The 23,369-nt window shown below is 40.2% G+C and overlaps 1 protein-coding gene across 5 annotated transcripts in view; it reads left to right on the top strand.

Moving 5' to 3' along the window:
- PALM2AKAP2 (PALM2 and AKAP2 fusion) overlaps positions 1-23,369 on the top strand; it is a 553,253-nt gene that overhangs the window by 289,545 nt on the left and 240,339 nt on the right. For 3 of the 5 annotated variants that reach the window (XM_036741809.1, XM_036741810.1, XM_036741811.1), the window contains exon 7: positions 3,042-3,749. The exons of the other annotated variants lie outside the window; for them this stretch is intronic. In XM_036741809.1, coding sequence (XP_036597704.1) covers positions 3,042-3,749 — 708 coding nt within the window. The remainder of the gene's footprint in view (positions 1-3,041; positions 3,750-23,369) is intronic. 5 annotated transcript variants of the gene reach the window in all.

The following is a 23,369-nucleotide window of genomic DNA, read 5'->3' as shown; positions in this document are numbered from 1 at the left end:
AATTTGCAGTTTATTATGGCAAATGATGTGGACCTGGCAGGGTAGAATGCACAGTGGAGTCATATTGGACCAACTTTATGCCTAAACACCTATGTGGACTTAAGCAAGTCTCTGAACTTTTCTGGGACCCAGATTCCTCATATGTAAAATAAGGAACTTTGATTTCTCTAAAGTTTCTTCCAACTCTAACATCATAGGCTCAGGCACATCATATGCCATTTGTCTTATTGGAATTCGACTAGATCCACTCAGCTACATTCATACGTAAAAAGGCAGACAGACAGATGGAGAGACAGACGGACAGACAGACAGAGATAGATACATAGATGAATAAGTTTTAATAGTGCAATAATCACAATTTCCTTTCTCAATAAGCCTCATGGGTTAGGGGTTCATTACCTGAATTGATATATCGATTTGTGGGAGACTGTAAATTTGGATAAGGGAAAAACATCTTTATTTTCACTAACCTTTGGTTTCCTTTGTCATCCTATGTATTTTATTTTATGCAATTAAAAATATTATTCTGAGAAGGGTCAGGAAACTTCACCAGACTGCCAAAGGGGTCTATGACATAAGAAAGATGACGAATTCTTGCATTAAAATGGCAGTCTTAAATCTGCTCCTCTCTCAGTCTTCCTCCTGTGTGCTCTGTGCACTGAGTTATTTCACAATCTTCTTTCTCTTCATCATACCTGTAGATTCTCTTATCATCATACTTAAAAGCTAGTAAAGTTCATGAGAGGGATGGCGTTAGTTGGCCATCCTAGCATTTTGGATAAACTGAAAGGCTTTCAGTGTATCTGTGTTTTTTTTTTCATTATGACACAAGAAGAAAGTTATATGGAGATGGAACCACCTCAAATGCCCTTTCAAGGGCTTCCCCCATCCTCCCTTAATCATTGGTTTTTCTGCCAGCTGTTTTCACCTGTTTTTTACTTTCTTCTATTTATTGGAAGTCCTTGTTCCTACCTCTCTTCTGATCATTAGTTAAAGTCATAAGTTCTCGAGTGCATTGAATGACCCCTGGCTATCCCTGATACCCTCTGCTGGGATCCATGAGATCAAAACTATTTTCATAATGAACCTGAGACATTATTTGCTTATTAAAATTCTCTTCCCCTTTCCAACTACATCACTGGTGAGAGACCAGATATTCTTCAACCAAAATAACTTATCACAACAGATTCAACATAGAAACAGATATGAGAATCCACCTTCATTAACATCTGCCAGACATTAAAGAGGTTTGCAAAAATATGTAAAACAATGCCACTTTTCTCACTAGAATTTTTTGTTTTGGAAAATATACCTATTTTCAATAAAAATGTTATTTGTGTTAAGATGTAATGAGTTTATTATAATTTTAAATGAATTAACAATTTTTTAATTTTAGCAACTTTAATTTCTAATATGGTAAGTATCAATAGATATAAGCCTCCATTAAGAAAAGCTCTTTGGGGTCCTACAGCCGAAAAGTTTGAGAATCTCTCATGTAAGGATTCATGAAAAACACAATTCAAATTCAGCTGTTTTCTCAACTTTACCTGCTCTGTTATACAGACTGCCCTCTTTCACAGAGACACTATCCTCTTCCAGCAGCAATTGTTTAATGGTACTGTTCTATATTTTGTGGGTGACTGGTGGGATTTTCTGGGGTAATTTTGTCTATTTAGGAAAGCTTACCTTGGAAGCTAACCTCCCACTTGCCCAGAGTGCTGCTGCTCTTCCAATTGAAGATTGATAGGATTTTAAAGATCAAAAATTGAAAATGGAAAAGGATCTCTCAGAAACATCCTAGTCCAAACCTCTTATTTTATAAGTGAAGAAACTGAAGCCCAGACAGGTTAAGGTACTTGTCCAGGGTCACACAGCTAGTAAGTTTGAAAGTTGAACTCAGGTCCTCCTGACTTCAGGGCTGGTGCCCTATCCACTGCTCCACCTAGCTGCCCCTACATCTGCTGTTTTAACCACTGCTCTGTGGGAATGCATGGTGTGTGTGTGTGTGTGAGAGAGAGAGAGAGACAGAGAGAGACAGAGACAGACAGATAGACAAAGGGTATCTTCTTGAGGAAAAAAATTAGATTTCCCTTGAATTAAGTAAAACTTTAATGATCAGTTGTCTTGAAGAGATGAAACTCTGAATTTTTTTATTGTAGTCTTTAAAAAAAAATGACCAGCTTTCAGATTGCCTTGTCTTCTTCCACAAATGGTATATTTATCATTTTTCTTTTATCACACATATTCAAGTGACTGATTCAACTGTGAATTGTTTTCTACACCTTTTGAACAATGCCATAGCTGGCAGAAGGGTTTGTGGCCTTCAGAACTGGAACCTGCAACTAGATCTCCAATGACCATCCTTTCCATACTCCAGTCTGTATGGATAGTCTAGACTCGGTCTTGGCCTACTTCTAGTTATTAATTAGAAAGAAAGCTAAGTGTCTCAAGTGCTCCCATCACCTGAAGACTTCCACAGCTTTAAAAAAATGTTTTTACTTTCTTTTGGAGTAGAATGTGAAAGAGCTCTGAGGGAGCCCCTAACTTCAGAATCCTGAAGCTGGCATCAAAGAAGACAGAGGGAAAGTTAGAAATGGACAAAGGCCTCTGAGGGGAAATAGCCAGAGGGCTGGGACACTTTAGAGGTAGTGTACTAGAATGTTAGGTGCTTTTAAAAATTCTCCCTTCTTCTGTCAGGAGGAGGTAAGCCCCATAATAAAGATCAGCTTGTACGTCATCAACCCTAATGCAGCACATGGCACTGAATCTTCAGCAGTCATTGTGGGCTGTCTTGGCACAGGCCTGACAGGCTGACCACCTCTTCACTGTCCTTGTCTTTGTAATGCACATACTGATACGCTCTCTGTAACCACCTCTATTCACCATATGTACTTCACTCTAACATGCAGGACGCTTGGCACTTAGAAAGAGCTTGATAGGCAAAAGGGCATGATAACTTTTTTTTTGGTCTGTTTGGCAATTAACCGTTCCCTGGCTTTTTTTTGTTGTAACATGCACTTCCTCTCTTGTTTTCATTCAAGCTGTATACGCCATGGAAATTAATGTGGAGAAAGACAAACAAACAGGAGAGACCAAGATTCTCTCTACATCTACCATTGGCCCAGAGGGGGTCCATCAGAGAGGAGCCAAAGTCTATGATGATGGTACCAAAGTAGTCTATGAGGTGCACTCGGGAGGTACCGTGGTAGAGAATGGAGTTCATAAATTAAGCTCCAAGGACGTAGATGAACTTATTCAGAAAGCTGGACAATCAAGCATTAGAGGAGGCCATGAGGCAAAGGCTTTGTCGGAAAGGACTGTGATAGCAGATGGGAGACTCAGCCAAACCAAGGAGCAGATGCTTTGCAAGGAGGCAAAGTTAGAAATGGTCCACAAATCGAGGAAAGACTATTCTGCCGAGAGCATAGAACAACAGGCTAAGGTCCCTAGAGCTGAAGTCCCAGACGTGAGCATGGACCAGCCAGTGACCATGATTTTCATGGGCTACCAGAACATAGAGGGCGAAGAGGAGGCTAAAAAGGTGCTAGGCTATGACGATACCATCAAAGCCGAATTGGTCCTCATCGACGAAGACGACGAGAAGTCACTTCGAGAGAAGACGGTGACAGATGTGTCCACTATTGACGGAAATGCTGCTGAGCTTGTCTCGGGGAAGCCGATCTCAGACACCACGGAGCCCTCCTCCCCTGAAGTGAAGGAAGAAAGCCTGGCCACAGAACCAGTTCCAGGTACCCAAAAGAAAAAACGCTGTCAGTGCTGTGTTGTCATGTGACCACTTCTCTCTCCTCTCTTCTTCTGAGGAGCCTCTGCTCCCTCTGTCACTTACATAGACCTCTCTGTACAACTAACTGCAATACTATGAACTGGAAGTAAACGCCTTCATTGCCTCGCAGATGGATGGCTTTGATTTCTCTTTCCTCAATAAACTGAACCACGATATTCTTATTTTGTTTTTACCTCCATCAAATGTATTCTTTCTCTTTTACTTTTCTTTTTTCTTACCAGTTTTCCCAATCAAGGGGCGAAGTGCATGTAATTATATTTATCTTATGGTTTTTTTCTTATGGACTTGCTTTATACTCTCTCTCCCTCTCTCTCTCTCTCTCTCTCTCTCTCTCTCTCTCTCTCTCTCTCTCTCTCTCTCTCTCTCTCTTTCTCTTTCTCTTTCTCCCACTTTGATGTGGATCTGAAAAACTGACTCGAATTGATACTGCTTTGTTGAAGTCTGCTGTTCACAGTTAGCCAGTTATATATACTAGCCTTAAATCCTTTCCCTGAAATAGAGTATTGTTGGGTTTTTTTTTTAATTCTGTGGCATGTTTCTAAAATATAGTCCTAACCATTCCCCAAAACTTTCTTCCCTATGCATCTTTTTAACATGAGCCTCCATTTTTTAGGTCATGAGTGATAAAACACTGTTGGCAATACCTAGGTGTCAGGGATAGAGGGTGAAGCTTCATCCTCTTTTAACCTGACTTAAGCTTCCAGATTACGGTATTGTGCAGCTATATATTTTCTTCAGTGAAAACTGAAATGAACTAGGCATGAAAAAAAATCCATTCTTCAACCAAAATGAAATTTAGACACCCATTCCATAACCTGACTGTCAAGAACTGTCCGTCACAACTGATGATCTCTGTGTATAAAAGCTGCCTTTTTTTTAATTTTCTAAGAACATGAAACCAACATTGTTTTAAGTATTGATTTATCTCCAGACTTGAAGGAGGCAGACAGAAACACGAATCTAGTTTCTATTCTCTCAGAAAAAAAGTAAATTTTCTATTAAGACATCTGTGTGTTGTTTTCATGGCTATTTTCTGACATTTTAACAAAGGGATTATTTTACAGAATCTCTCTCAAGTGACCATATTTCTCAAATAGTCTTTCCTACCTAAGCTTGTTTTCTATGGTATTTCTCTTTCATCATGAATGGTGCTTTAAATTCATTAACTGCTGAATCTGCATACACATCCAATTCAGCTGAGTCCTTACTCTGTGTTCTTTTCTTTCTGTCCAGATTAGAGTGCTTTATAGATAACTTTAGCATGAAATCTTGCCCACTCTACCACAAAATGAAAGACCAAGAAAGCTCTATAAATATGAAGCTAGAGCTAAGATCAAATGATCAGACCCAATTTCTGAGGGGGACCAATAAGAATTTCTACAAGGCAGTCTTGTGAATACAGACCCAGTATGGGCTAAATTGGTCCCAGTCACAACTTGTTTAATACTAGTATACAAAAACATTTTTTATTTCCATTTTTAATTTCTTGGCCTGACATTAGCTTTATTCTTATTTAGAAGAGTAAATGTTGTTATCTGTATGACATCTTTTGTGTTTTTAGAAGCAACTTATGGTCCTGAAGTATCTAATATACAGTTTTCCAGAATATGAGGTCAATCATTTTATCTTTAATTTTATGGATGAATGAAATAGAAAGGGGTAATTTTTTATTCCATGGGGAGGTTATAGCCACTTGTGGATAAGAAGTTCTACAAGATGTGGTTTATCAAAACAACTGCCTTTGAAAAAGCTAACTTAGAAGCCAAACTTTGAAGTAAACTTGGCTAACCTCAATTATATTCCTTTCTACAAATTAATATTTATTTTCAAATTCAGCAAAATAATTAGCCAGGGTGATTTATAGGCAGATACCTACCTGTATGAAAAGAGGAAACATCCAGTTTAAAAGAAATAAACTAGCTTAAAACAGAGCATCTTGGTTTTGACAATACATTATTTTTGTGTTTTATTTCAGAGAAGAAACAGCATGAAAGCATATTGTAACTTACCTTTCTTTTTACTTATTTAAGACTTTGAACTATCCAGCATGGGTTGGAGTTGTTTTTTTTTTTTTTAAAGCCATGTGCAAGTAAAAGTAGAATGATAACCTAAATTTAGCATTTTTTGGATCTTTCTAAAAACACTGAATCTAATTCTCCCAGGTAAAAAGCTGTGACCTGAAAGAAACTCCAGCTTCCACAAGTGCCTGAGTTATTCCCACATGACACCTTGTGTGTTTGAAGAATGTTTTCTCCTTCTAAAGTCCCCAAAAGTCAACTAATATCCAGAGTAGAAAAATAACCATTAGCAAATTAAATAAATTAGGTTTCTATTTATCATTGTAGTTACAAGCCTGATTAGTCAATAGTTTTAAAATTCAAATGTTCTCCTCTCTACCTTTATTAGTCATTCATGCCTAGGAAGAATCATTCGTGTCTTTGAACACATCTTGCTTGTACTTCCCAACAGGGACAGAGGTTCAGCCAACACCTGTAATCAAGGAATAGTCTCACTCAGCTTTCAGATTCTAAATAATAGACATATAAAAAATACAAGAGTCATGAAGCTCCTAATTGTTCTTCACTGTTGCTCTTTTTAGACTTTCTGCCTTTAGCTACAACATTTTATGTGTTATCATTCTCTTCAAAGCCACATAGTATTCCTTCATATCAGAGGTTCTTAACCTTCTGTGTATGTGTGTCATAGACCCCCTTGGCAGTCTGGTGAATTTCATGGACCCCCTCTTCAGAATAATGATTTAAATGTATAATATAAAATATATAGATGATAAAGGAAATCAATTATATTGGGAATATTTGTAAAACATGTTTGTAGATCTGATGAACATAGTCGTTAAAATTTTACTAAACAATTCAAATGTAGCTTTTGAGTCCTTTAATTTCTAAAGCCTAAGGCTTTCTCTTCATCCTAGGTAAATTTTGTAATTTTCATTCTCAAGAATCAAAGTACTAGAAGAAAATTGGGAGCTGCTGGAGTTGTGCTTCCATCGCCAGTAACTGTCTATTTTACATCTGTAGACTTAACATACAGAAGTTGCATCTGGTTATGATATGACAGTTGTCTAAAACTATACTTAAAACTGAAATCAAAACTTTCCTGCTTAAGGCCCCCAGAGTAATTGAACGCCGCTCAGTGGCTTTCAGGCAAGTCAAGTACCTTCAGAAGTCATTTGGGCACATTTTGAAATGCTAGTTTAAAAAAAAGTGGAATTTGCATTTATTCTTCTGTCCAAGTGATGAAAAACATCTGCCCTAAGGACAAAGTAAGTGTCCTTTTTTACTGATTTTGGAGAAATTGTTTATAAACAGAAAACCAATCACCTGCATAAAACATAAGCACCCCCAGAATTCAGGCAAGGTTAAAAATAAAAAACCAAAAAATGTTTGCCTTCCATCCTATGTCCTTGTTATAATTTACATTTCAGAGACTGTAGAAGGCCCACTGAAAAATACTTCATTGGCAATGCAAATTTACTGCTTAAGGGAAGGAGAAAAGGCAGAAGGAAATTGGTCTGGTGTGCAGAAAACTGCAAATAATAATTAAAAATGCCAACCCTGTATAGTAGAACCATGGATAAACAGTCACAATTTTTACTAAGATGCATTTTAATTTTTACCCAAAATGTAGAAGTATGGGAATTTTTTTAAGAGGGGGTGGTCCTTTTTCTATATCAATCCTTGGTTTTAAAGTGAGGTTTGTGATACGTGGTTTTACCAACCAGAGACTCATGTAGTAACATCTCTACTTGTAGGAACTCTAGAATGTGGATGGAAAAGTTTTTAAAGGCAGCATTGTGTTTTTACAACCAACAGCATAAAGTTAAATAACAGGTTTCTCTGCGCATTGAAAATAGGATGTGATTATCCAAAATCCTACCTATTCACAATTTTTCAGAAACGCAAGTCATATTGAAGTCTTAGAAGATTTGATTTATCATTTTTGCCACAGTTAACCCATTCAGAGAACCTGGAAATAGTAGTCCCACTGGGTAGAGAATCAGCTGGAGTAGTTTTTTTTTCCCATTTCTTTGCCTGATACTATACACCTGGCCTAGTCTTTTCTGAAAATTAAGGATTTTTATTATAATATTGCATTGAGTTGAGTATTTGCTTATAGCGTTGACTTGTCTCTAAGATTTCCTATTATAGATCATAATTTGGTAATCAGCCTGCCTTTTCATAGTTCCACTGAACTCACTGCATAATACTTTTTAAATTTTTTTAAAAGCCCTCTAGAAGTTGAACATGGTTACTTGCACAATCAAGATTCTGACAAAAGCTCCATTCTTTCATTCATTTGACAAACATTTATTAAGTACCTACTGTATGCCAAGCACTGACCTAGGCAGTGGGGCTATAGAGGAAAAAAAAATAGTCCCTGCTCTTAAGGACCTTTACATGCCACATCATGAAGGATACAGAATACGTTTTCAAGTGTAATCTTCAGAAAAGTTTATTGGGGTTTTTGTTTATTTCTTACTTAAGACAACCTCAACTTCTGAACTCCATTAAAACTTAAATATATGTAGATCAAAACTACAACATGAAAAATTCCATATAGGATGAAAGAGGAAAAAATCAGAAATGGACTGAACTGCATGCTTCCTTCATCAATGAACTGGTTAGCCTTAACTTTTATAAAAAACACATTTTTCAATGTTCATTTTTACTAAATATGGAGAAAATGATTGCCTGTGAAACTTTTTAAAAATATTTTGTGAATTTTTTCCAAGTTTCTACACTTAGGGATATCATGATATTTCTTTTCCCCTCCCCGCTATCCCGTATTCATCTGGAGCTGGTTTTTTGTTTTGGGGTTTTTTTTTGTTTTTTTTTTTTTTTTGCAAAGCACTGAATTTTTGTTGGAAAGTTTAAAAAAAAAGAATCTGGGGACAAAAGAATAGAAGTACAGAAAGAAAAGAATTACAGGGTGGCTTTCTATTCGTTTACCTATAGCTGATGTACTGTATGGTTTATGTTTACAGAACTTATCTGATTTGCCTTTGTGAAGTAACCTAAATGAATGATAAAATGGGTCTGATGGACCATTTGACTGTTTGCCTTAGTATTCTATTTATTTTTCTTCTTTTCTGTCCTTTTCAATAATTCAGGCTGTATTCCAAAGCTGTATAAACACAACATTCTCTTTTACAACCCCTTAGTCCAAGTATCAGAGCCCAAGCCTCCTCTGAAATGTGATTAAAATCCAGGAACCTCAAGACACATACAGAAAAATTCCCATGAGCACAAATGATCTATAGAATGCATAGTTTAGGCAATATCTTTGCATCTGTACCAACCAATAGGATACCTTTCTATGTTCCCACTTGAGTGCATGATACCATAGAAATATAGCATGTCAGAGCTCAAAGGGATGTCAGAGGTCATCTTATCAATCCCCTCATTTTACAGAAGAGGAAATTGGGGTGCAGACAGAGGAAATTACCTACCGAGAATAACACATTTAATGGAAGAGTTGAGAATAGAACCCCAGGCCAGGACTCTTATCATTATATTGTGCTGCCATGTCCTATATTTAGGAATCAGTAACTAAGGTAAAGTTTCATTTTTCAGAGAGTCCTATAGAATTCTTATCAGGGCTGTCTCCCACATGAAAATCATTATCTAGAGTATATGCATTTCAACACACTCGTATTCCTATATCTAAATGTGTTTGCAATAGTTTCTGCAGTGTAATGTTGATAGAATGTTTATTCATGCTTCTGAAAGATATTTTGAAGGTATGCTGAAATTCACCTTAGTTACTGACACCCTCATAATATGGTAGTGCCAGTGAAAACCATTTAGTAGCCAACTTGCAGTTGGTTTTGCTGCTCTTGCCCAGAGTTAGTAGTGTAGTGATAGTATATATCTAGGTCTAAGAGACCTTTTTTTCCTTCTTCTTTTTCATTAAGCACAATAATAATGGCATGAAGACGTATTGAGAGAAATCCATTGTTGATGTCTGGTATGAGAGAAGGGTATTATTCATTAACTTTGCCTAATACTATTAATAATGTGCTATGGAAATAAGTGGAGAGGTAATGAAATGTAGTATTTTACATTTATGTATTTTTTTAAAGGAATAATATTTTTCTAATGAGAACATATTCTGTAAGCTTAGTTTGAAAACACTGCACTCTTGACAAATAGGATCATTTCCACCCCACTAGGACAACAGTTTTGCAGTGGTATTGACAGAGCTCATCCAGGCCTTGGTTTGGGAAGCAGGTTCTCACATACCTTTGTCAGAGAGATTACTGACCCTGCCTTACCACTGAATGAAAACAGGTGGTGGGATCGTCTACAGAATGACAGAGCTAGAAGAGACCTCAGAGACCATCTAGTCCAATCTCCTCATTTTACAAATGAGGAAACTAAGATACATCAAGATGACATGACTTGTCTAAGTCACTCCAGCGGTTAACATCAGAGCTAGAGTCCAAATTCATGCACGGGTCCCAAATTTAGCATTCTTTTCCACTGTAGCACTGTTTTTAATCAACATTGACCAAAAAATAGAATTTTTTATACCTGCCATTAGAATAGATAACATTTTTTTTAAAAATAATCTAATTGTACTAATGGTAATATTTCATTAATTAATCCTTTGAAAGAATTAATAACATCCTGGCAGCTATGGATGTCTAAGAGGTTTATGAAGTCCAGGAGATCTCCAAGTTAAATTCTTTCAGCTATTTCAGGAATAATAGTATAGTTAAGGTTGAATGAAAAAATCACTATCTTCTATTTTGTTGTGACATGATGTGGAGAAACATCTGTGTGCCTGAGATTTGTCCATAAGTGCATACAACCACGATGTAAAAGCTACCAACTGCAGTATCCTCACACTCTGTGTTTCAATAGCAATGGAGAAAGAGAACATGTTTAAAACAGTCAAGAAGAGTAATTCTTATTCTCCATCTATGAGTGTTTTCCAACTTGTTGTGAAATGCACCCCAGAGCTCTCAGATGAATCCTTTCTGCTGAATGTCACCATTCCCAATGGCACATGTTCTCAGTTTTCCCCAGATCTTCCCCAAATGCAACGTCCTAGCTCAGTCAACACTGCCTATGAAAAAAAAAAAACAAACATTTAAAAGAAGTTGCCCATGTCTTGCATCTCCACAGTTTTCCAGGCACAGATAGCTTCTTCAGACCTGAGGAATTCACTCAGACCCTGAAGGATGGATTTAACATTTAGTCCTCTGAATCCCCTTTGAAGATGTAGATTTCTCATTCTTAGTCACTGCATAAAATGAAAAAAGGGTGATTTCGTAGCAGTTAGTACTTTATCTGATCATACAAATAGACTCCCCAGTTGGTTTAAGAAAGTTACCAGAAGTCTAGCTAACAAGCGTTTATTAAGCACCTTCAGTGTACCAGGCACTGTCCTAAGTGCTGGAGACACAAAGGTTAAAAAAAAAAAAAGGCCAGTGCTCCCAAGGAACTCACAATCTAAGGCAGGAGAGAAGCCCTTCTATGTCCCATTCTCTTGTTCATCATTTGGTCTCCTTTCAAATAGGCTCCACTCAAGAACAGCTGTTATTTTGAATGTACACCCCTATAACAGAAGCATCTGTGCAAAGTCTAGTGAGAGGAGAACTATGCAGTTGTCCGTAAGAGCTAACTCTAAAAGCCTGTTTTGTCTTAGAGATGAAAAAGGAGAAAGCATCTCTCAGAGAGAAAATGTGTCTCCTTGGTTTTGCAGCAGCTAGCAACAGCTTATGCAGTCGGGGATGAAGCATAAGTCCTCCCGAGAACAGAAAGAATCCAGTGGAGTGAAATAATGTTTCAGAAAATAGAAAGAAGTTCCTATTATTTCATGGTTGGTTGGTTGGTTGGTGGGGTTTGGGGGGAGGAGGGGAACGGAGGGGCTGCATATTTTCCCTCTTCTCAAACTTCAAACCTAGATTCATTTGATTCTTACAGGGGTTTAAGAAAATGTTGTGTAAAATGCAGCTTTACACTGAATGTAGGTTGTCGATGGAAATTTCCAGCTTTAGCTGCTCATTTTGGGTGAGCCTTATACATGTAAATAGATCCACTTTTGTTGGGGGAGGGGGGAAAGGGGGCCTGTTGTGCTCACACTGAATTAGAATTTCTGGGCTAGCTGCTGAACTTTGTAACCTGAAGCATACATTGACTGTTCTGTCTCCTACAGATTAATAACCACAAAAAAGACATCAGAAATAACACTGCCAGAGACAGTCAAACTGTAACTGTGGCTTCTCTCTTTTCCTCTGTACAGTATTAATAGAAAATAAACTGCCTTTTCACTGCACCTACCTCTGTGTCTCTGTGCTCAGATTCTTTTCAGTTCCCACTAGGCCAAGATCTTCTGTATCGGGGTGACTTGCTGTGTAATTGAGAAGGCTGCTCAGTAAACAAATAAACACTAACAAACATGTCTGGGTCCCCATTCTGTACTGACTGCTAATCCGTGGCTGTTGGCATTCACCCAGGCCTACTAACTCACCTTACTGCTGCTTTCCATCCCATCCTGCACCAACCAACCTCTTATTCTATATGTATCTGGATAAAGCCATCCCTTTTCTTCTCACTTAAAGACTTTGCCTTATCTTGGGCACTTTGCACATTCTTCAGGTTCTGGGAGTTTCAGCAAATCAGGACTAAACCTTGAGACAGACGATACAGCTCCTTAGGCAGGCAGTTCCTTGGCGTTTCTTGCAGTGAAGTCTCTGTAGGGGTCTGGGTGGAGAGCTATAGCATTTGCCAAAGTGTTGGGGAGGATTACAGTTTTACCATAAACTGACAGTTACGGATCCTCAGTATACCTCTGTGCTCTCACCCCTCTCACTTTTGGAGTCAGTAGCCACTTGGTTCTTACTGCCTAAGGCAGGTAGGTAGTATAGGGGTTAGAGTACTGGGCTTGAATCCTACCTCTTACACTAATTAAGAGACCCTGGTCAAGTCACTTAACCACTTATTCAGTTTCCTCATTTGTAAAAGAAAGAGGTGGGACTCAGTGGCCTTCTAGGATCCTTTTCAACCCTAAATCAACGAGCCTATAAATTTTTGTCCAAAAAGAACAGATTTAAACTGAAGATTTCTTTGTAAGCTACCAAGACTCGGACAGGAAGAAATCGAGTCGTCTTTGCTTTGGGCTCCAGTCTTTCAGGTGCTCCCAGCTCTGACCAAAGGGGCTAAATTGGGGGTTTTTAACCTATTTTTGTCATGAAATCCTTTGGAAGGCTGGTGAAACCTATGGAATCCTGAAAATAATTTTTAAATGCATAAAATAAAATGTATAAGATTGTAAAAGTAACGAATGACGTTGAAATACAGTTCGAAGGTTCACTGGATAGACCTGGAATCAGGAAGACCTGAGTTTAAATGTGGTTTCAGAGACTAGCTGTGTGATCCTGGACAAATCACTTAACCTCTTTCTACCTCAGTTTCCTCATCTGTAAAATAGCGATAGTAATTACAGCTACCTCCCAGAGTAGTTGTGCAATAATATGCATAAGATGCTCCGGAAACCCTAAAGCACTGCACAAGTGCTGGTTATCATTAGAATCATCGTCATCATCAAAAATACTTTTTAGAACATCAATGAACCCTTGCAGGTGCATACTTATGGTAAAGTTCCAAGGTTTTTTGGGTTGTTTTTTTTTTTTGCAGGGCAATTGGGGTTAAAGTGACTTGCCCAAGGTCACACAGCCAGTACATGTGTCAAGTGTCTGAGGCTGGATTTGAACTCAGGTCCTCCTGACTCCAGGGCCGGTGCTATACCCACTGCACCACCTAGCTGTCCCACAGTTCCGAGGATTTGAAGAAGAAATGCAATAAGACAACAGCCTTCCAGCTAGAGATAGACAGCAAAATTATTTCTAATTCCTAGGAGCTGGCCAAATAAATTGGGAAAAGGGTGATTTAATAACAATTAGTATTTTATCTGGTCATGCAAATAGACTCCTCTGTTGGCTCCAGAGAGTTGCTAGCAGCGCCCAGGTGGTTACCCTTGGCTGAATGGCCTGTCCTCGGGTTCATCACCCGTCTATCTTATAGTTGTTTTAAAATTCCCCTTGCACATCAGTGATGACTCACTTCCTTCAGATTACCTAGAAAAAGAGGATTTCCTTCCCCAAGAAGGGGGAATAGGCCACGCCAAATCATTTGCTAATTAAGAGAATGGCGGCGTTGGGCAAATCAGATATGTGGAGAGATTTACTATTTTTGTAGTTGTTCCGTCTTTTCAGTCTTAGTAAGTGTCTGAAGCCACATTCGAACTCAGCTCTTCTTAACTCCAGACCTATCCACTCAGCCACCTCGCTGCCTGGAGGGCTACTATGGCATGGAACAAGATAAAGTTCTTGTTGGTTTCATGAGTTTCTAACTCAAGCGGGGCGGGGACAACATTTTAGATTTTAAAAGAATACAGAACCAAGGGGCTGAGACTTCCTAGGTGACTTAGCTGGGTCGGACAAAGGAGATTGCTGGAAGAAGGGCATTTCATCGTCTGCCTTAATCATTTTAAACATCCTTTTCTATCAGGAAGTCCTTTTTGTCTCTAAATTCAAATTTCGCTCACATTAAATGTCAAACCTAGTTCTATCCGATTTCATGCTAAAAGGACGTAGGGGAGAGAGTAATAGACTTGGGGTTAGGAAGACCTGAATTTCAATCTTACCTGGGACAATCACTAGTTTGTGAACATGGGCCACCTTCTCTCAACCTCAGTCTCCTTGTCTGTAAAATGGGGATAGTCATGATGCCTATCTTATAGATTTTTTTTGTTAGGATCAAATGAAAGAATCTATGCACAATGCTTCACCCTTAAGTAGATCAGGTATGTAGTCACAACCATTCCTTTTAGGCATGAGGAAGCTAAACCTCAGGAAAGTAAAATGATCTTGGGCAGGGTCACAGAAACGGTGACAGAACTGGGACCTCAACTCCAGGTTTCTGGCCCCAAAGTCAGTGTTGTTTCTACCACACCCAGCTTTCACCAGCACCCCACCACCACCACGCCCAGCCCCATACATGACTGAGAAAGATCCTTGGAGTGTGGGGTGCAACGTGGAATTACAACTACTTGATAAATCGGCTATTCTCAAACCACAGAGATCAAAAGTTAGCTTCTCCTTTGTCCCAGGCCTGCGATCATGATGTCATAGATTCAGAGCTGAGGGAGACGGCAGAAGTCATCTAGTCCCATTCCCTCTCTTTACAGATGAGGCCCAGAGGGGTTAAGTCACTTGCCCAAGTTAACACAGATTATATGGATCAGTGGCAGGATCTGAACCCAAGCCTTCTGACTCAAAATCCAGCGCTCTTACACTAAATATAGTAGAGTCAGGGGAATTCGTTTGAATGGGACTTGTTATTTCACTCGTGTTGGTCAGGGTTTTGTTGTTGTTGTTGGGTTTTTTGCCGTAGGCCCTTTTGGCAATCTGGTGAAGTCTATGTTTTATGTCATTAGGGGAAATGCTAAATTTCAGTTAGAGGTCAGTGAAAATAAAAATGTGACCTCTTTTCTCCATCTTAGTTTGTGCCGTGCCCATCCCCTCCCTAAATGTATCCGGGGACTTGGACCTAAGGTTAAGAACCCCAGGTATTGGGAATTGTCTATTGGTCAGGAAACTCCCTCTAACCAGGGCACATTAGCACCTGCTTGGCAGCTTATAGCCTTAGAAGAATCGTCTGGGGCACTGAAAAGTCAAGTTACTTGTCCAGGGTCACAAAGCCAGCTTGAGTCAGAGGTGAGTCTTGAAGACAGGTCTGCCTGACTCCTTCATCACTACTTATCCATTAGGCCTCACTGGCAAGCTCATAATAAAGCTGAGAAAGAGAGACAAAGTCCAGGTTTTTATTCCAAGGCTCATTTCCAACTCTTCATGACGCCATTTAGGGTTTTCTTGGCAGATGCTAGAGTGGTTTGCCATGCCTTCTCCAGCTCATTTTACAGACGAGGAAACCGAGGCAAACAGGGTGACATGACTTGCCCAGGGTCTTACAGCTAGTAAGTGTCTGAGACCAGATTTGAGCCCAGGAAGATGAGTCTTCCTGACTCCAGGCCCAGCACTCTATCCACTGTGCCACCTAGCTGCAAGTGTAAAAAAGATTTTCTTAGCCCTTTCCACCTTTGGCAGCCTCCCAAGGGACTGTTGCTTACTGGATTCAACTTTCTGGATGTCAGAAGATCGAACTGTGGTACTTTATTTACTCCCAAGTTGTTGACTAATACCCCACACGGCTTCCTGGTCAGCTCCTTAGATTAGGACTTTTCATATCTGCACTTAGCGCCCTGAAAAATGTTTCCTTTATTGAATAAGGTCTTCCGCCCATTCACCAGCCTATCCACGACTGACTTCTGCCTTCCTCTAACAGTTGCTACGTCTTGCACAAAGGCATTGACTGGCACCGTTTAATATCATAGACTCCTAGAATATTAGGCCTGGAAAGTATCTAGTCCAACCTTTGCGTATCCCAGATGAGCCAACTGAGACCTAATTTCTCCCGCAGTGGCCCAATAGCAGAGCTGAGCCTAGAACCCACACCTCTTGCCCCTTAAGCTGATTTACTTCTCTTTCACACCAATATTAATCTTTTTTTGCTGGTATCCCTACGTCATGCTTTTCCATAGCTACTTTTGTGCCTCCATTTGCTAAATGCTTCCTTCTCTAGTTTTATATGTAAAAAAGTATCTTCAATGCCTTTTGAAATTTTGTCCACAAATAATATTTGTTTTTTAGTGGGAAAGATGTAGGCTCACTATACCAAGAATTTCTTCCAGTTACAGTCTGCCTGTGTATGCACTTCTCCTTTTTGGGGTATGATGGCCTCGTGTTAACATATCCTAAATCCACTTAGACATAAAATCGGAAACAGAAATTTAGAAGTATGTCTTTGGGAAAGGAGTAGGAAGAACAAAGACATAGACCCTCTGAATGTGCTTTACAAATCAAAAGTTAGAGACACGTGGTATGATGAATGACCCAGGGTAAATCGCTTAACTTCTGTCTGCCTCAGTTATGAGGCTAAAAGGAGATAATGCTTGCAAAGCATTTTGCAAATCTTAAAGTACTACATAAATGCTAGCAATTATGATTAATAATTTCTAATACGATAAATAGCAAAAGATAGAACTCACCTAGCTGAAAAACTCTTTGGGCTTCTCAGGAATTTTTCAGAGTGTAAAAAGGTAGAAGTGTAAGTTTAACTGTAAGTGTTAAGTGTAAGAAGTTTGGGAAATGCTATACTAAACTATATATCTTCTCAATTTTAAAGTTGTTCATTTTTGATACTATGTTCTGTTTTTCTGGGCCAAAATTATGACTAAAATGTGTCCAATGGGCCAGAATCCTTTAGTCTGGGGACCCAGAACTTTTAATAATCAGTGTCTCTGAGCAGGTCCCAGTTTCTTCCTAGAGTTGAGAAAGAGAGAGATGGGGCCGGGGAAGAAAAGGGGGGGCGGGGGGAAGGGAAAAGAGAGAGAGAGAGAGAGATCAACAGTTAGTGGGAATTTTCTGTCCTTTAAAATATAGCCTCAGCTTGTTCTTCACCAAGAGCATGCCTCACACTGGAATACGTGGATAGATTCGGAGGTGTCTCCTAGACTGCAAAGGCTTACTGTTGCTTGCTTTCAGCCTACAGGTTGAAAGTGAAAATCAGATCTGTAGTGAACTTTAAACCTGCCAGTCTTAGAAGCAGTGGACTGAATATGTCAACCACGAAGTTCAGATTCTTACTTAAAGAGCTCCAATTTAGACAAAACAATAGTGACAAGTTTTCCAGCTGAACAGCCGTCCCCTGGCCAAAACAAATCCCTCCTTGATGAAAAGCAGGTCTCGTTGGCTTCTGCTGAACTATGAGAGCGGTTTTATGGGGCCAGATGTGAATTTGCAGACATACCCAGCCTGCTCGTTGTGCCAAGAGGCTAGGAGGGCCGTGCTCAGCACACCTGGAAATAGGTGGCTACTGTTATTTCCTAACATAACTCGGGCCGGACAGTATGCTTGATGGCTATTTCAGTACTCTGGGGATGAGTAAACAGGAGCAGTAAATACAGCAGGCTTGGTTCGCTCACAACTGGAGAAATAAGCAGCCCAACCCCAGGGGCTGGAATAGTGGAGGAGGGGCATTGCTCACCAGATCTCACAAATGCCACATTAGTGTTAACTTTCCATCCGCTCCTATTTTTTCTATTTAATGAGCTTCAGGCTTCCCAAAGACCAAGTCACTCCTGCTCAGGCATTTAGGTAAGCACATTAACTCTTTCAGGGAGCAATGGCCTGAGTCAACAGACTCAGGGACTCAAATTTCTTCAGCTGCAAACAGTAGCTGTGAGGACCTAATGATATAGTCTGAGAAAGAGTACTTTGAAAGCTTCCGAATGTTAAACCGATGTAATCTATTATTGTATTGAGATTATGCGTCACTGATTCCAGAAAGTAAGTAGTCCTCGCTTATAACTTCAAAGAATTAATATTTCTCCCTTACTACAAGGAAATGGCCCAGGACCTTGGGCGATAGAGACAGTATGTTCATATTGAATAAAGGGCTACCCTTGAAGACCTGGATTCAAGTCCTGACTCTAACACATACCAGCTCTGTGACCATGGGTTAGGTGTTTATTATCTCAGTGCTCTTGGTCACTCTCTAAGACTCTAAGTTGCAGAGCAGGTGCCAATCTGTATTGGTAGATTGAGTTCCTCACTAGGAGCATCACAGATCCAATCCTACCCCCTATTTCCTGTTAGTATAAGCAACCAAACCAGGCATATGTGGAAAAGCTATGTGAGATAACAGAGACTGGAAACTGACCGTCTGCCATTTAGATGTGTGGAGGTGGGATGGTAGAGAAGGGGAGGCGACTCATCACTGACCCTCTGTTCCAGACAACCCCACAAAAGGAATCTCTATGTCTGCATGTACAGTAGACCCAAAACAACGCCTCCGTGAAGATAAAACTCTCCCAGAATAATTCAGAAGCATTTTTAAAGACTTTACTGGGGAGACCCATCCATTAATTTGTTAAATTATATGGAATCTTTATTCTTTGACTGGCATTAGCCAGATGCATCTTTCCTAACATCCCTAGTATAACCTAAAAGTTCAAGAGCCACTATTAAGTTTCCTGGATGCTCCATTTCCCATAGCTTTTCCGGAGGAAGGAGAGCAGGAAAGCCAGCGGACCCAGAATCCTGTTGGAACTCTTGATAGTTGTCCCAGTATCAAATGATTAGCCTGGACAATGTAGGATCTTTCCTTTCACGTGGAATTTGGAAAGTGAAGAACATCCATTCCTTGTGGGCAGGGCGCTGGTTTTGTTTATTTACAGAGGGGGAGGAGTTTGTCATGTGCCTCACCAGGTCCTTCCCAAATGTTCCTTGAATTTAAATGTGACTATCCTCCCCTGGAAGACTGAAAAAAAACCCTTAGGGGAATTTGTTTCAAATGAAGTGAAAGCAATTAAGAGAAACAAAAAGGAACATCCCCAGACAAAAACTTAATAGTTTTGACCACCTTTTTTTGTCGTTCAGTCATTTCGGTCCATCCAACTCTTAGTGACTGTATTTGGGGTTTTCTTGGCAAAGACACTGGAATGGTTTGTCATTTCCTTCTCCAGCTCATCTTACAGATGAGGAAACTGAGGCAAACAGGGTGAGGTGACTTGCCCAGGGTCACACAGCTAGTAAGTGTCTGAGGCCAGATTTGAACTTTGGAAGATGAGTCTTCCTGACTCCAGGTGGGCATCAACCTTCAGTAAACCATGAAAAACTAAGATCGTGCTTGTTTATTGAGTCAGGCCCTGGTTTCCTTTTACCTGACTAAAACCATCCGTTACCTGTCATATAGAACCTGACCTTGTGCTAGATTGTCTCTCTGCTTCTTGGAAGACTGGCAGAATTCATTTAAGAATACCCAGTAAAAACCACTGTGAAGTGTGATGCCAGTATAAACGATGAGCCTCCCCGCCCATTCCCCTTCCCAGTCATTCCTGCCCACGGAGAGCAGGCTAGCTCATGCCAGCATATCAGGGGATGAGAGAGGGTGCAAGTCCGCACGTGTACATACATAATCCTATCTGCAGCAGGGGCTCACCCTTCAGAGACCTGTACTTGCACAATTGTTTTTTGTTAAGAGGGTTATCACATTAAGGCTTGCTTAATAAGAATGTTACTTTTGTTGCCTCGTACCAAAAATTCAGTGGGAGACAAGAGCTGTTTCACAGAGAGGTTAGGCATTATTATCCCTCCAAGATTCCATGAATGATACTGGTATTGCTGTTCTAAGGAGGCATCTTGGTTTAGGGCAGGCCTAGACAGTCACAATAATCTGACAGAGAAGGGGAGAAACTGTTTTGTTTTCCTGAATTACCCCCACTCCTCCCTGGGGGGAAGGAGAGGGAAGGGCAGGAAAGAATCAGACTTGTGATTTCATTGGTAGAGGGAACTCCCAGTGAGAAAACTCCCTCTCCCATAGCAGATGTTATCTGCTCTGAAAATTCAAGTCTTAGAGTTGCCTGAAGCACAGAGATGTTAAGTGACTCCCAGGGTCACGCAGGCAGCACACAATTAGACCTAGATCTTCCTGAATGTGAGGCTAACTTTTTTTCTGCTAGGCCATGCTGCCTCTACAGAATTCTTCCCCAGTTTATAAATCAGGGAACATCCATTCTAAGTGACTTGTAGAGCTCAGTCTCCACTCTAGGTCTCACAATTACCAAGTAAATGGTCTTCCTACTTAATAAAACACATTCTTCATGATGCACCCGTCTGAATCCTGTGACATACTGAGCCTGCCTTCCAGAAGTCATCATCTGAGAGTGACAGCCATACAAAGAGCATCCCAGTAGACAATTTACCCCATACAGGGTTGAGCAACTGTATGCATCACCTAGTAGAGAGAGCTCATGCTCTAGAGAAAATTCTGGAAGGAGACAGAGACAGAGAGTCAAGTACAGGAAAAAGCTCAGGGATAGAAATGGTATCTCTGACATCTAAAGGGAAGGCAATAAGCATTTATTAAGTGCCTGTTGTGTGCCAGGCTCTGTGTTAAGTGCCTTATAATTGTTATCTGATATATTGTTATCTGTATACCTCACAACAGCCCCATGAGGCGGTCACTATTGTTATCTGTATCTTGCAGTTGAGAAAACTGAAGCAGACGGATGTTAAGTGACTTGCCCAGGGTCACATAGCTAGTAAGTATGTGAGGCAGATTTGAACTCAGGTCTTCCTCATTGCAGGCCCAGCACTATCCCCTACGGCACCTCGTTGCCCATTAAAAAGAATAATAGAGGCAGCTAGGTGGCGCAGTGAGTACAGCGCTGGCCCTGGAGTCGGGAGGACCTAAGCTCAAATTCAGCCTCAGACACTTGACACTCTTACTAGCGGTGTGACCTTGGGCAAGTTGCTTAACCCCAATTGCCCTGCCTTCCCCCCTCAAAAAAAAAAGAATAATAACAAGTCAGTTATTAGCCTATGTTGTCCTTGGTTTTCCAGAGTCCTCTTGATTTTAAACCTACCCACAGCAAAACACCTTAAATGATAGCATCAATAATTGTATTAATAATAATAAATAATATTGATAATACCGATAACAAAAATGTTTTATAAACCATTAAATGCTATATAAAGCACTTGTTGAACATTAGTCAGTCAACAAACATTTATTTAGTGCCGACTATAGGCCGGGCACTCAGCTCAATGCTGAGGATGCAAAGACAGACAGAATCATGGTCCCTGCCCTCAAGGACCTTACCTTCTAATGGAGAGGACTACGTGTAAGTAACTAGGCACACACAAGATCTATGAAAGTTAATCTGAGGAGGAAGGACGCCAACCAACTGTGGGAGGACCAGGAAAGGCCTCCAGCACAATGTGGGACTTAAGTCACGTGTCAAAGGGAGCTAAGAAACCGGGAGGGGGCAGTGAGGAGGGAACACATTCCAGATTTACAGTTCCACTGGCTGGGAGAGTTCACGCAGGGGAGTAAAGTGTAAGAAGACTAGAAAGGAGCCAAGTTATAAAGAGCTTTAATGACTCACAGGGGGGTTGATCCTGGAGTAATAGGGAGCCACTGAAGTTTATTGAGTAGGTAGGGGCAGGAGATGATGGGGAGAAAGGAGGTGATACTGCACTTCAGAAAAATTACTTTGGCTACTGAGTAGAAGGTGGAGGGAGACCATTATATAGACCATGGCCGTTATATTAGTCCAGGTAAGAGGTGATGAGGAGGGCCTGAATTAGGGTGGCTGTTATGTGAATGTGAAGGGATCTAAATGAAAAATATTGTGAAGGTAGGAACAAGATTTGGCAATAGATGGGATGAGTCAAGAGTGAGGAGTCAAGCATTGTTCCACGGTCAATAAGCATTTATTAAGTACTTTGGCATTGTGCCAGGTTGTGGTCCTGGGTGACTGAAAGGATTGTAGTGTTTTCAAAAGTTGGAAGAAAGGAGGGTTTAGGGGGAAAGATAATGAGTTCTGTTTGGGACTTTTGAGTCCAAGCCAACTTGTTGAACTGAGTTTGAGATGCCCACGAGGCAGTTGGTAGCATGATACTATAACTCAGGGGAAAGATTGTGGATGGGCATATAAATCTAAGAGCCATCTGCAATAGGGGTGATAACTGCATCCTCAATAGCTAATTAGATCACCATGTAAGATAGCATAGAGTGAAAAGAGGAGAGGCTGCAGGAAAGAGTCCTGTTAGTAGGCATGACAGAGATGGATGAAGAAGCAGCAAAGGAGACTGAAAAGGAGCAAATTGATAAGAGGAGAACGTTATGAAAAGCAAGAGGGAGGAGAACATCCAACAGGAAAGGGTGATTAATAGTGTCAGAATTGGGAGGGTGTTCAAAGAGGATGAGGGTTAAGAAAAGACCATTAGCGCAAGTGAGCCTTATAAAAACTTCCTGCACTAAATAGCACGAGTGCTGTTAGCCTCATTTCAGAGACTCTCCACAAAGGTTTAAGTGACCAAGTCCTGATTTCCTTCTAGCACTAATCATCTCTGAATTTAAGGTGAAAGAGGTGAGGTGGTTTGCCTCACACAAATAGTAAAGGGCAGAGCCAGCACCTAGGGTCTTCTGGATCATAGGGTCCTCTGACGTCTTCCTGCTGTTGCCACTGCTTGGCAAAATTCACATACTTCTTTGTTCACCGTTAGTTCCTGCTCATCTAATCACTTAGGATAGAACAGACCGCACTGTGTGCCAGCTAAAAAATTAATTACACTATTGACATTTTTTCTAGAATAGTTAAAACTGTGCAGAGTAATAGTGATCTTAAACAAGGATTATATGGTACATAGTGAGAAACAAGTTTCTCTAGGACAAAAATCAACATGACCTGAAATACATGGTCTCTAACTTAATAAGAGGGAGAAAAGCTTTTTTCTTTTGATAGACTCTAATTATAGTTATATTCCATAATCACTCAAACACAGATCCTAAAGAAAAAAGCCCTTAGTAGCTATCCCACTACATTAATTTGGCCTAGAAGTAGTGGTTCAACTAGGGGAGCATGTTTCATGTGAAAATCACTATAAGACTTAACTGCCTCACTTAGA

This window comes from Trichosurus vulpecula, chromosome 1 (assembly GCF_011100635.1).
Source record: "Trichosurus vulpecula isolate mTriVul1 chromosome 1, mTriVul1.pri, whole genome shotgun sequence".
Classification (NCBI taxonomy): domain Eukaryota; kingdom Metazoa; phylum Chordata; class Mammalia; order Diprotodontia; family Phalangeridae; genus Trichosurus; species Trichosurus vulpecula.
The sequence above is the reverse complement of the archived record's forward strand: the minus strand, read 5'-3'. Positions and strand labels throughout refer to the sequence as shown.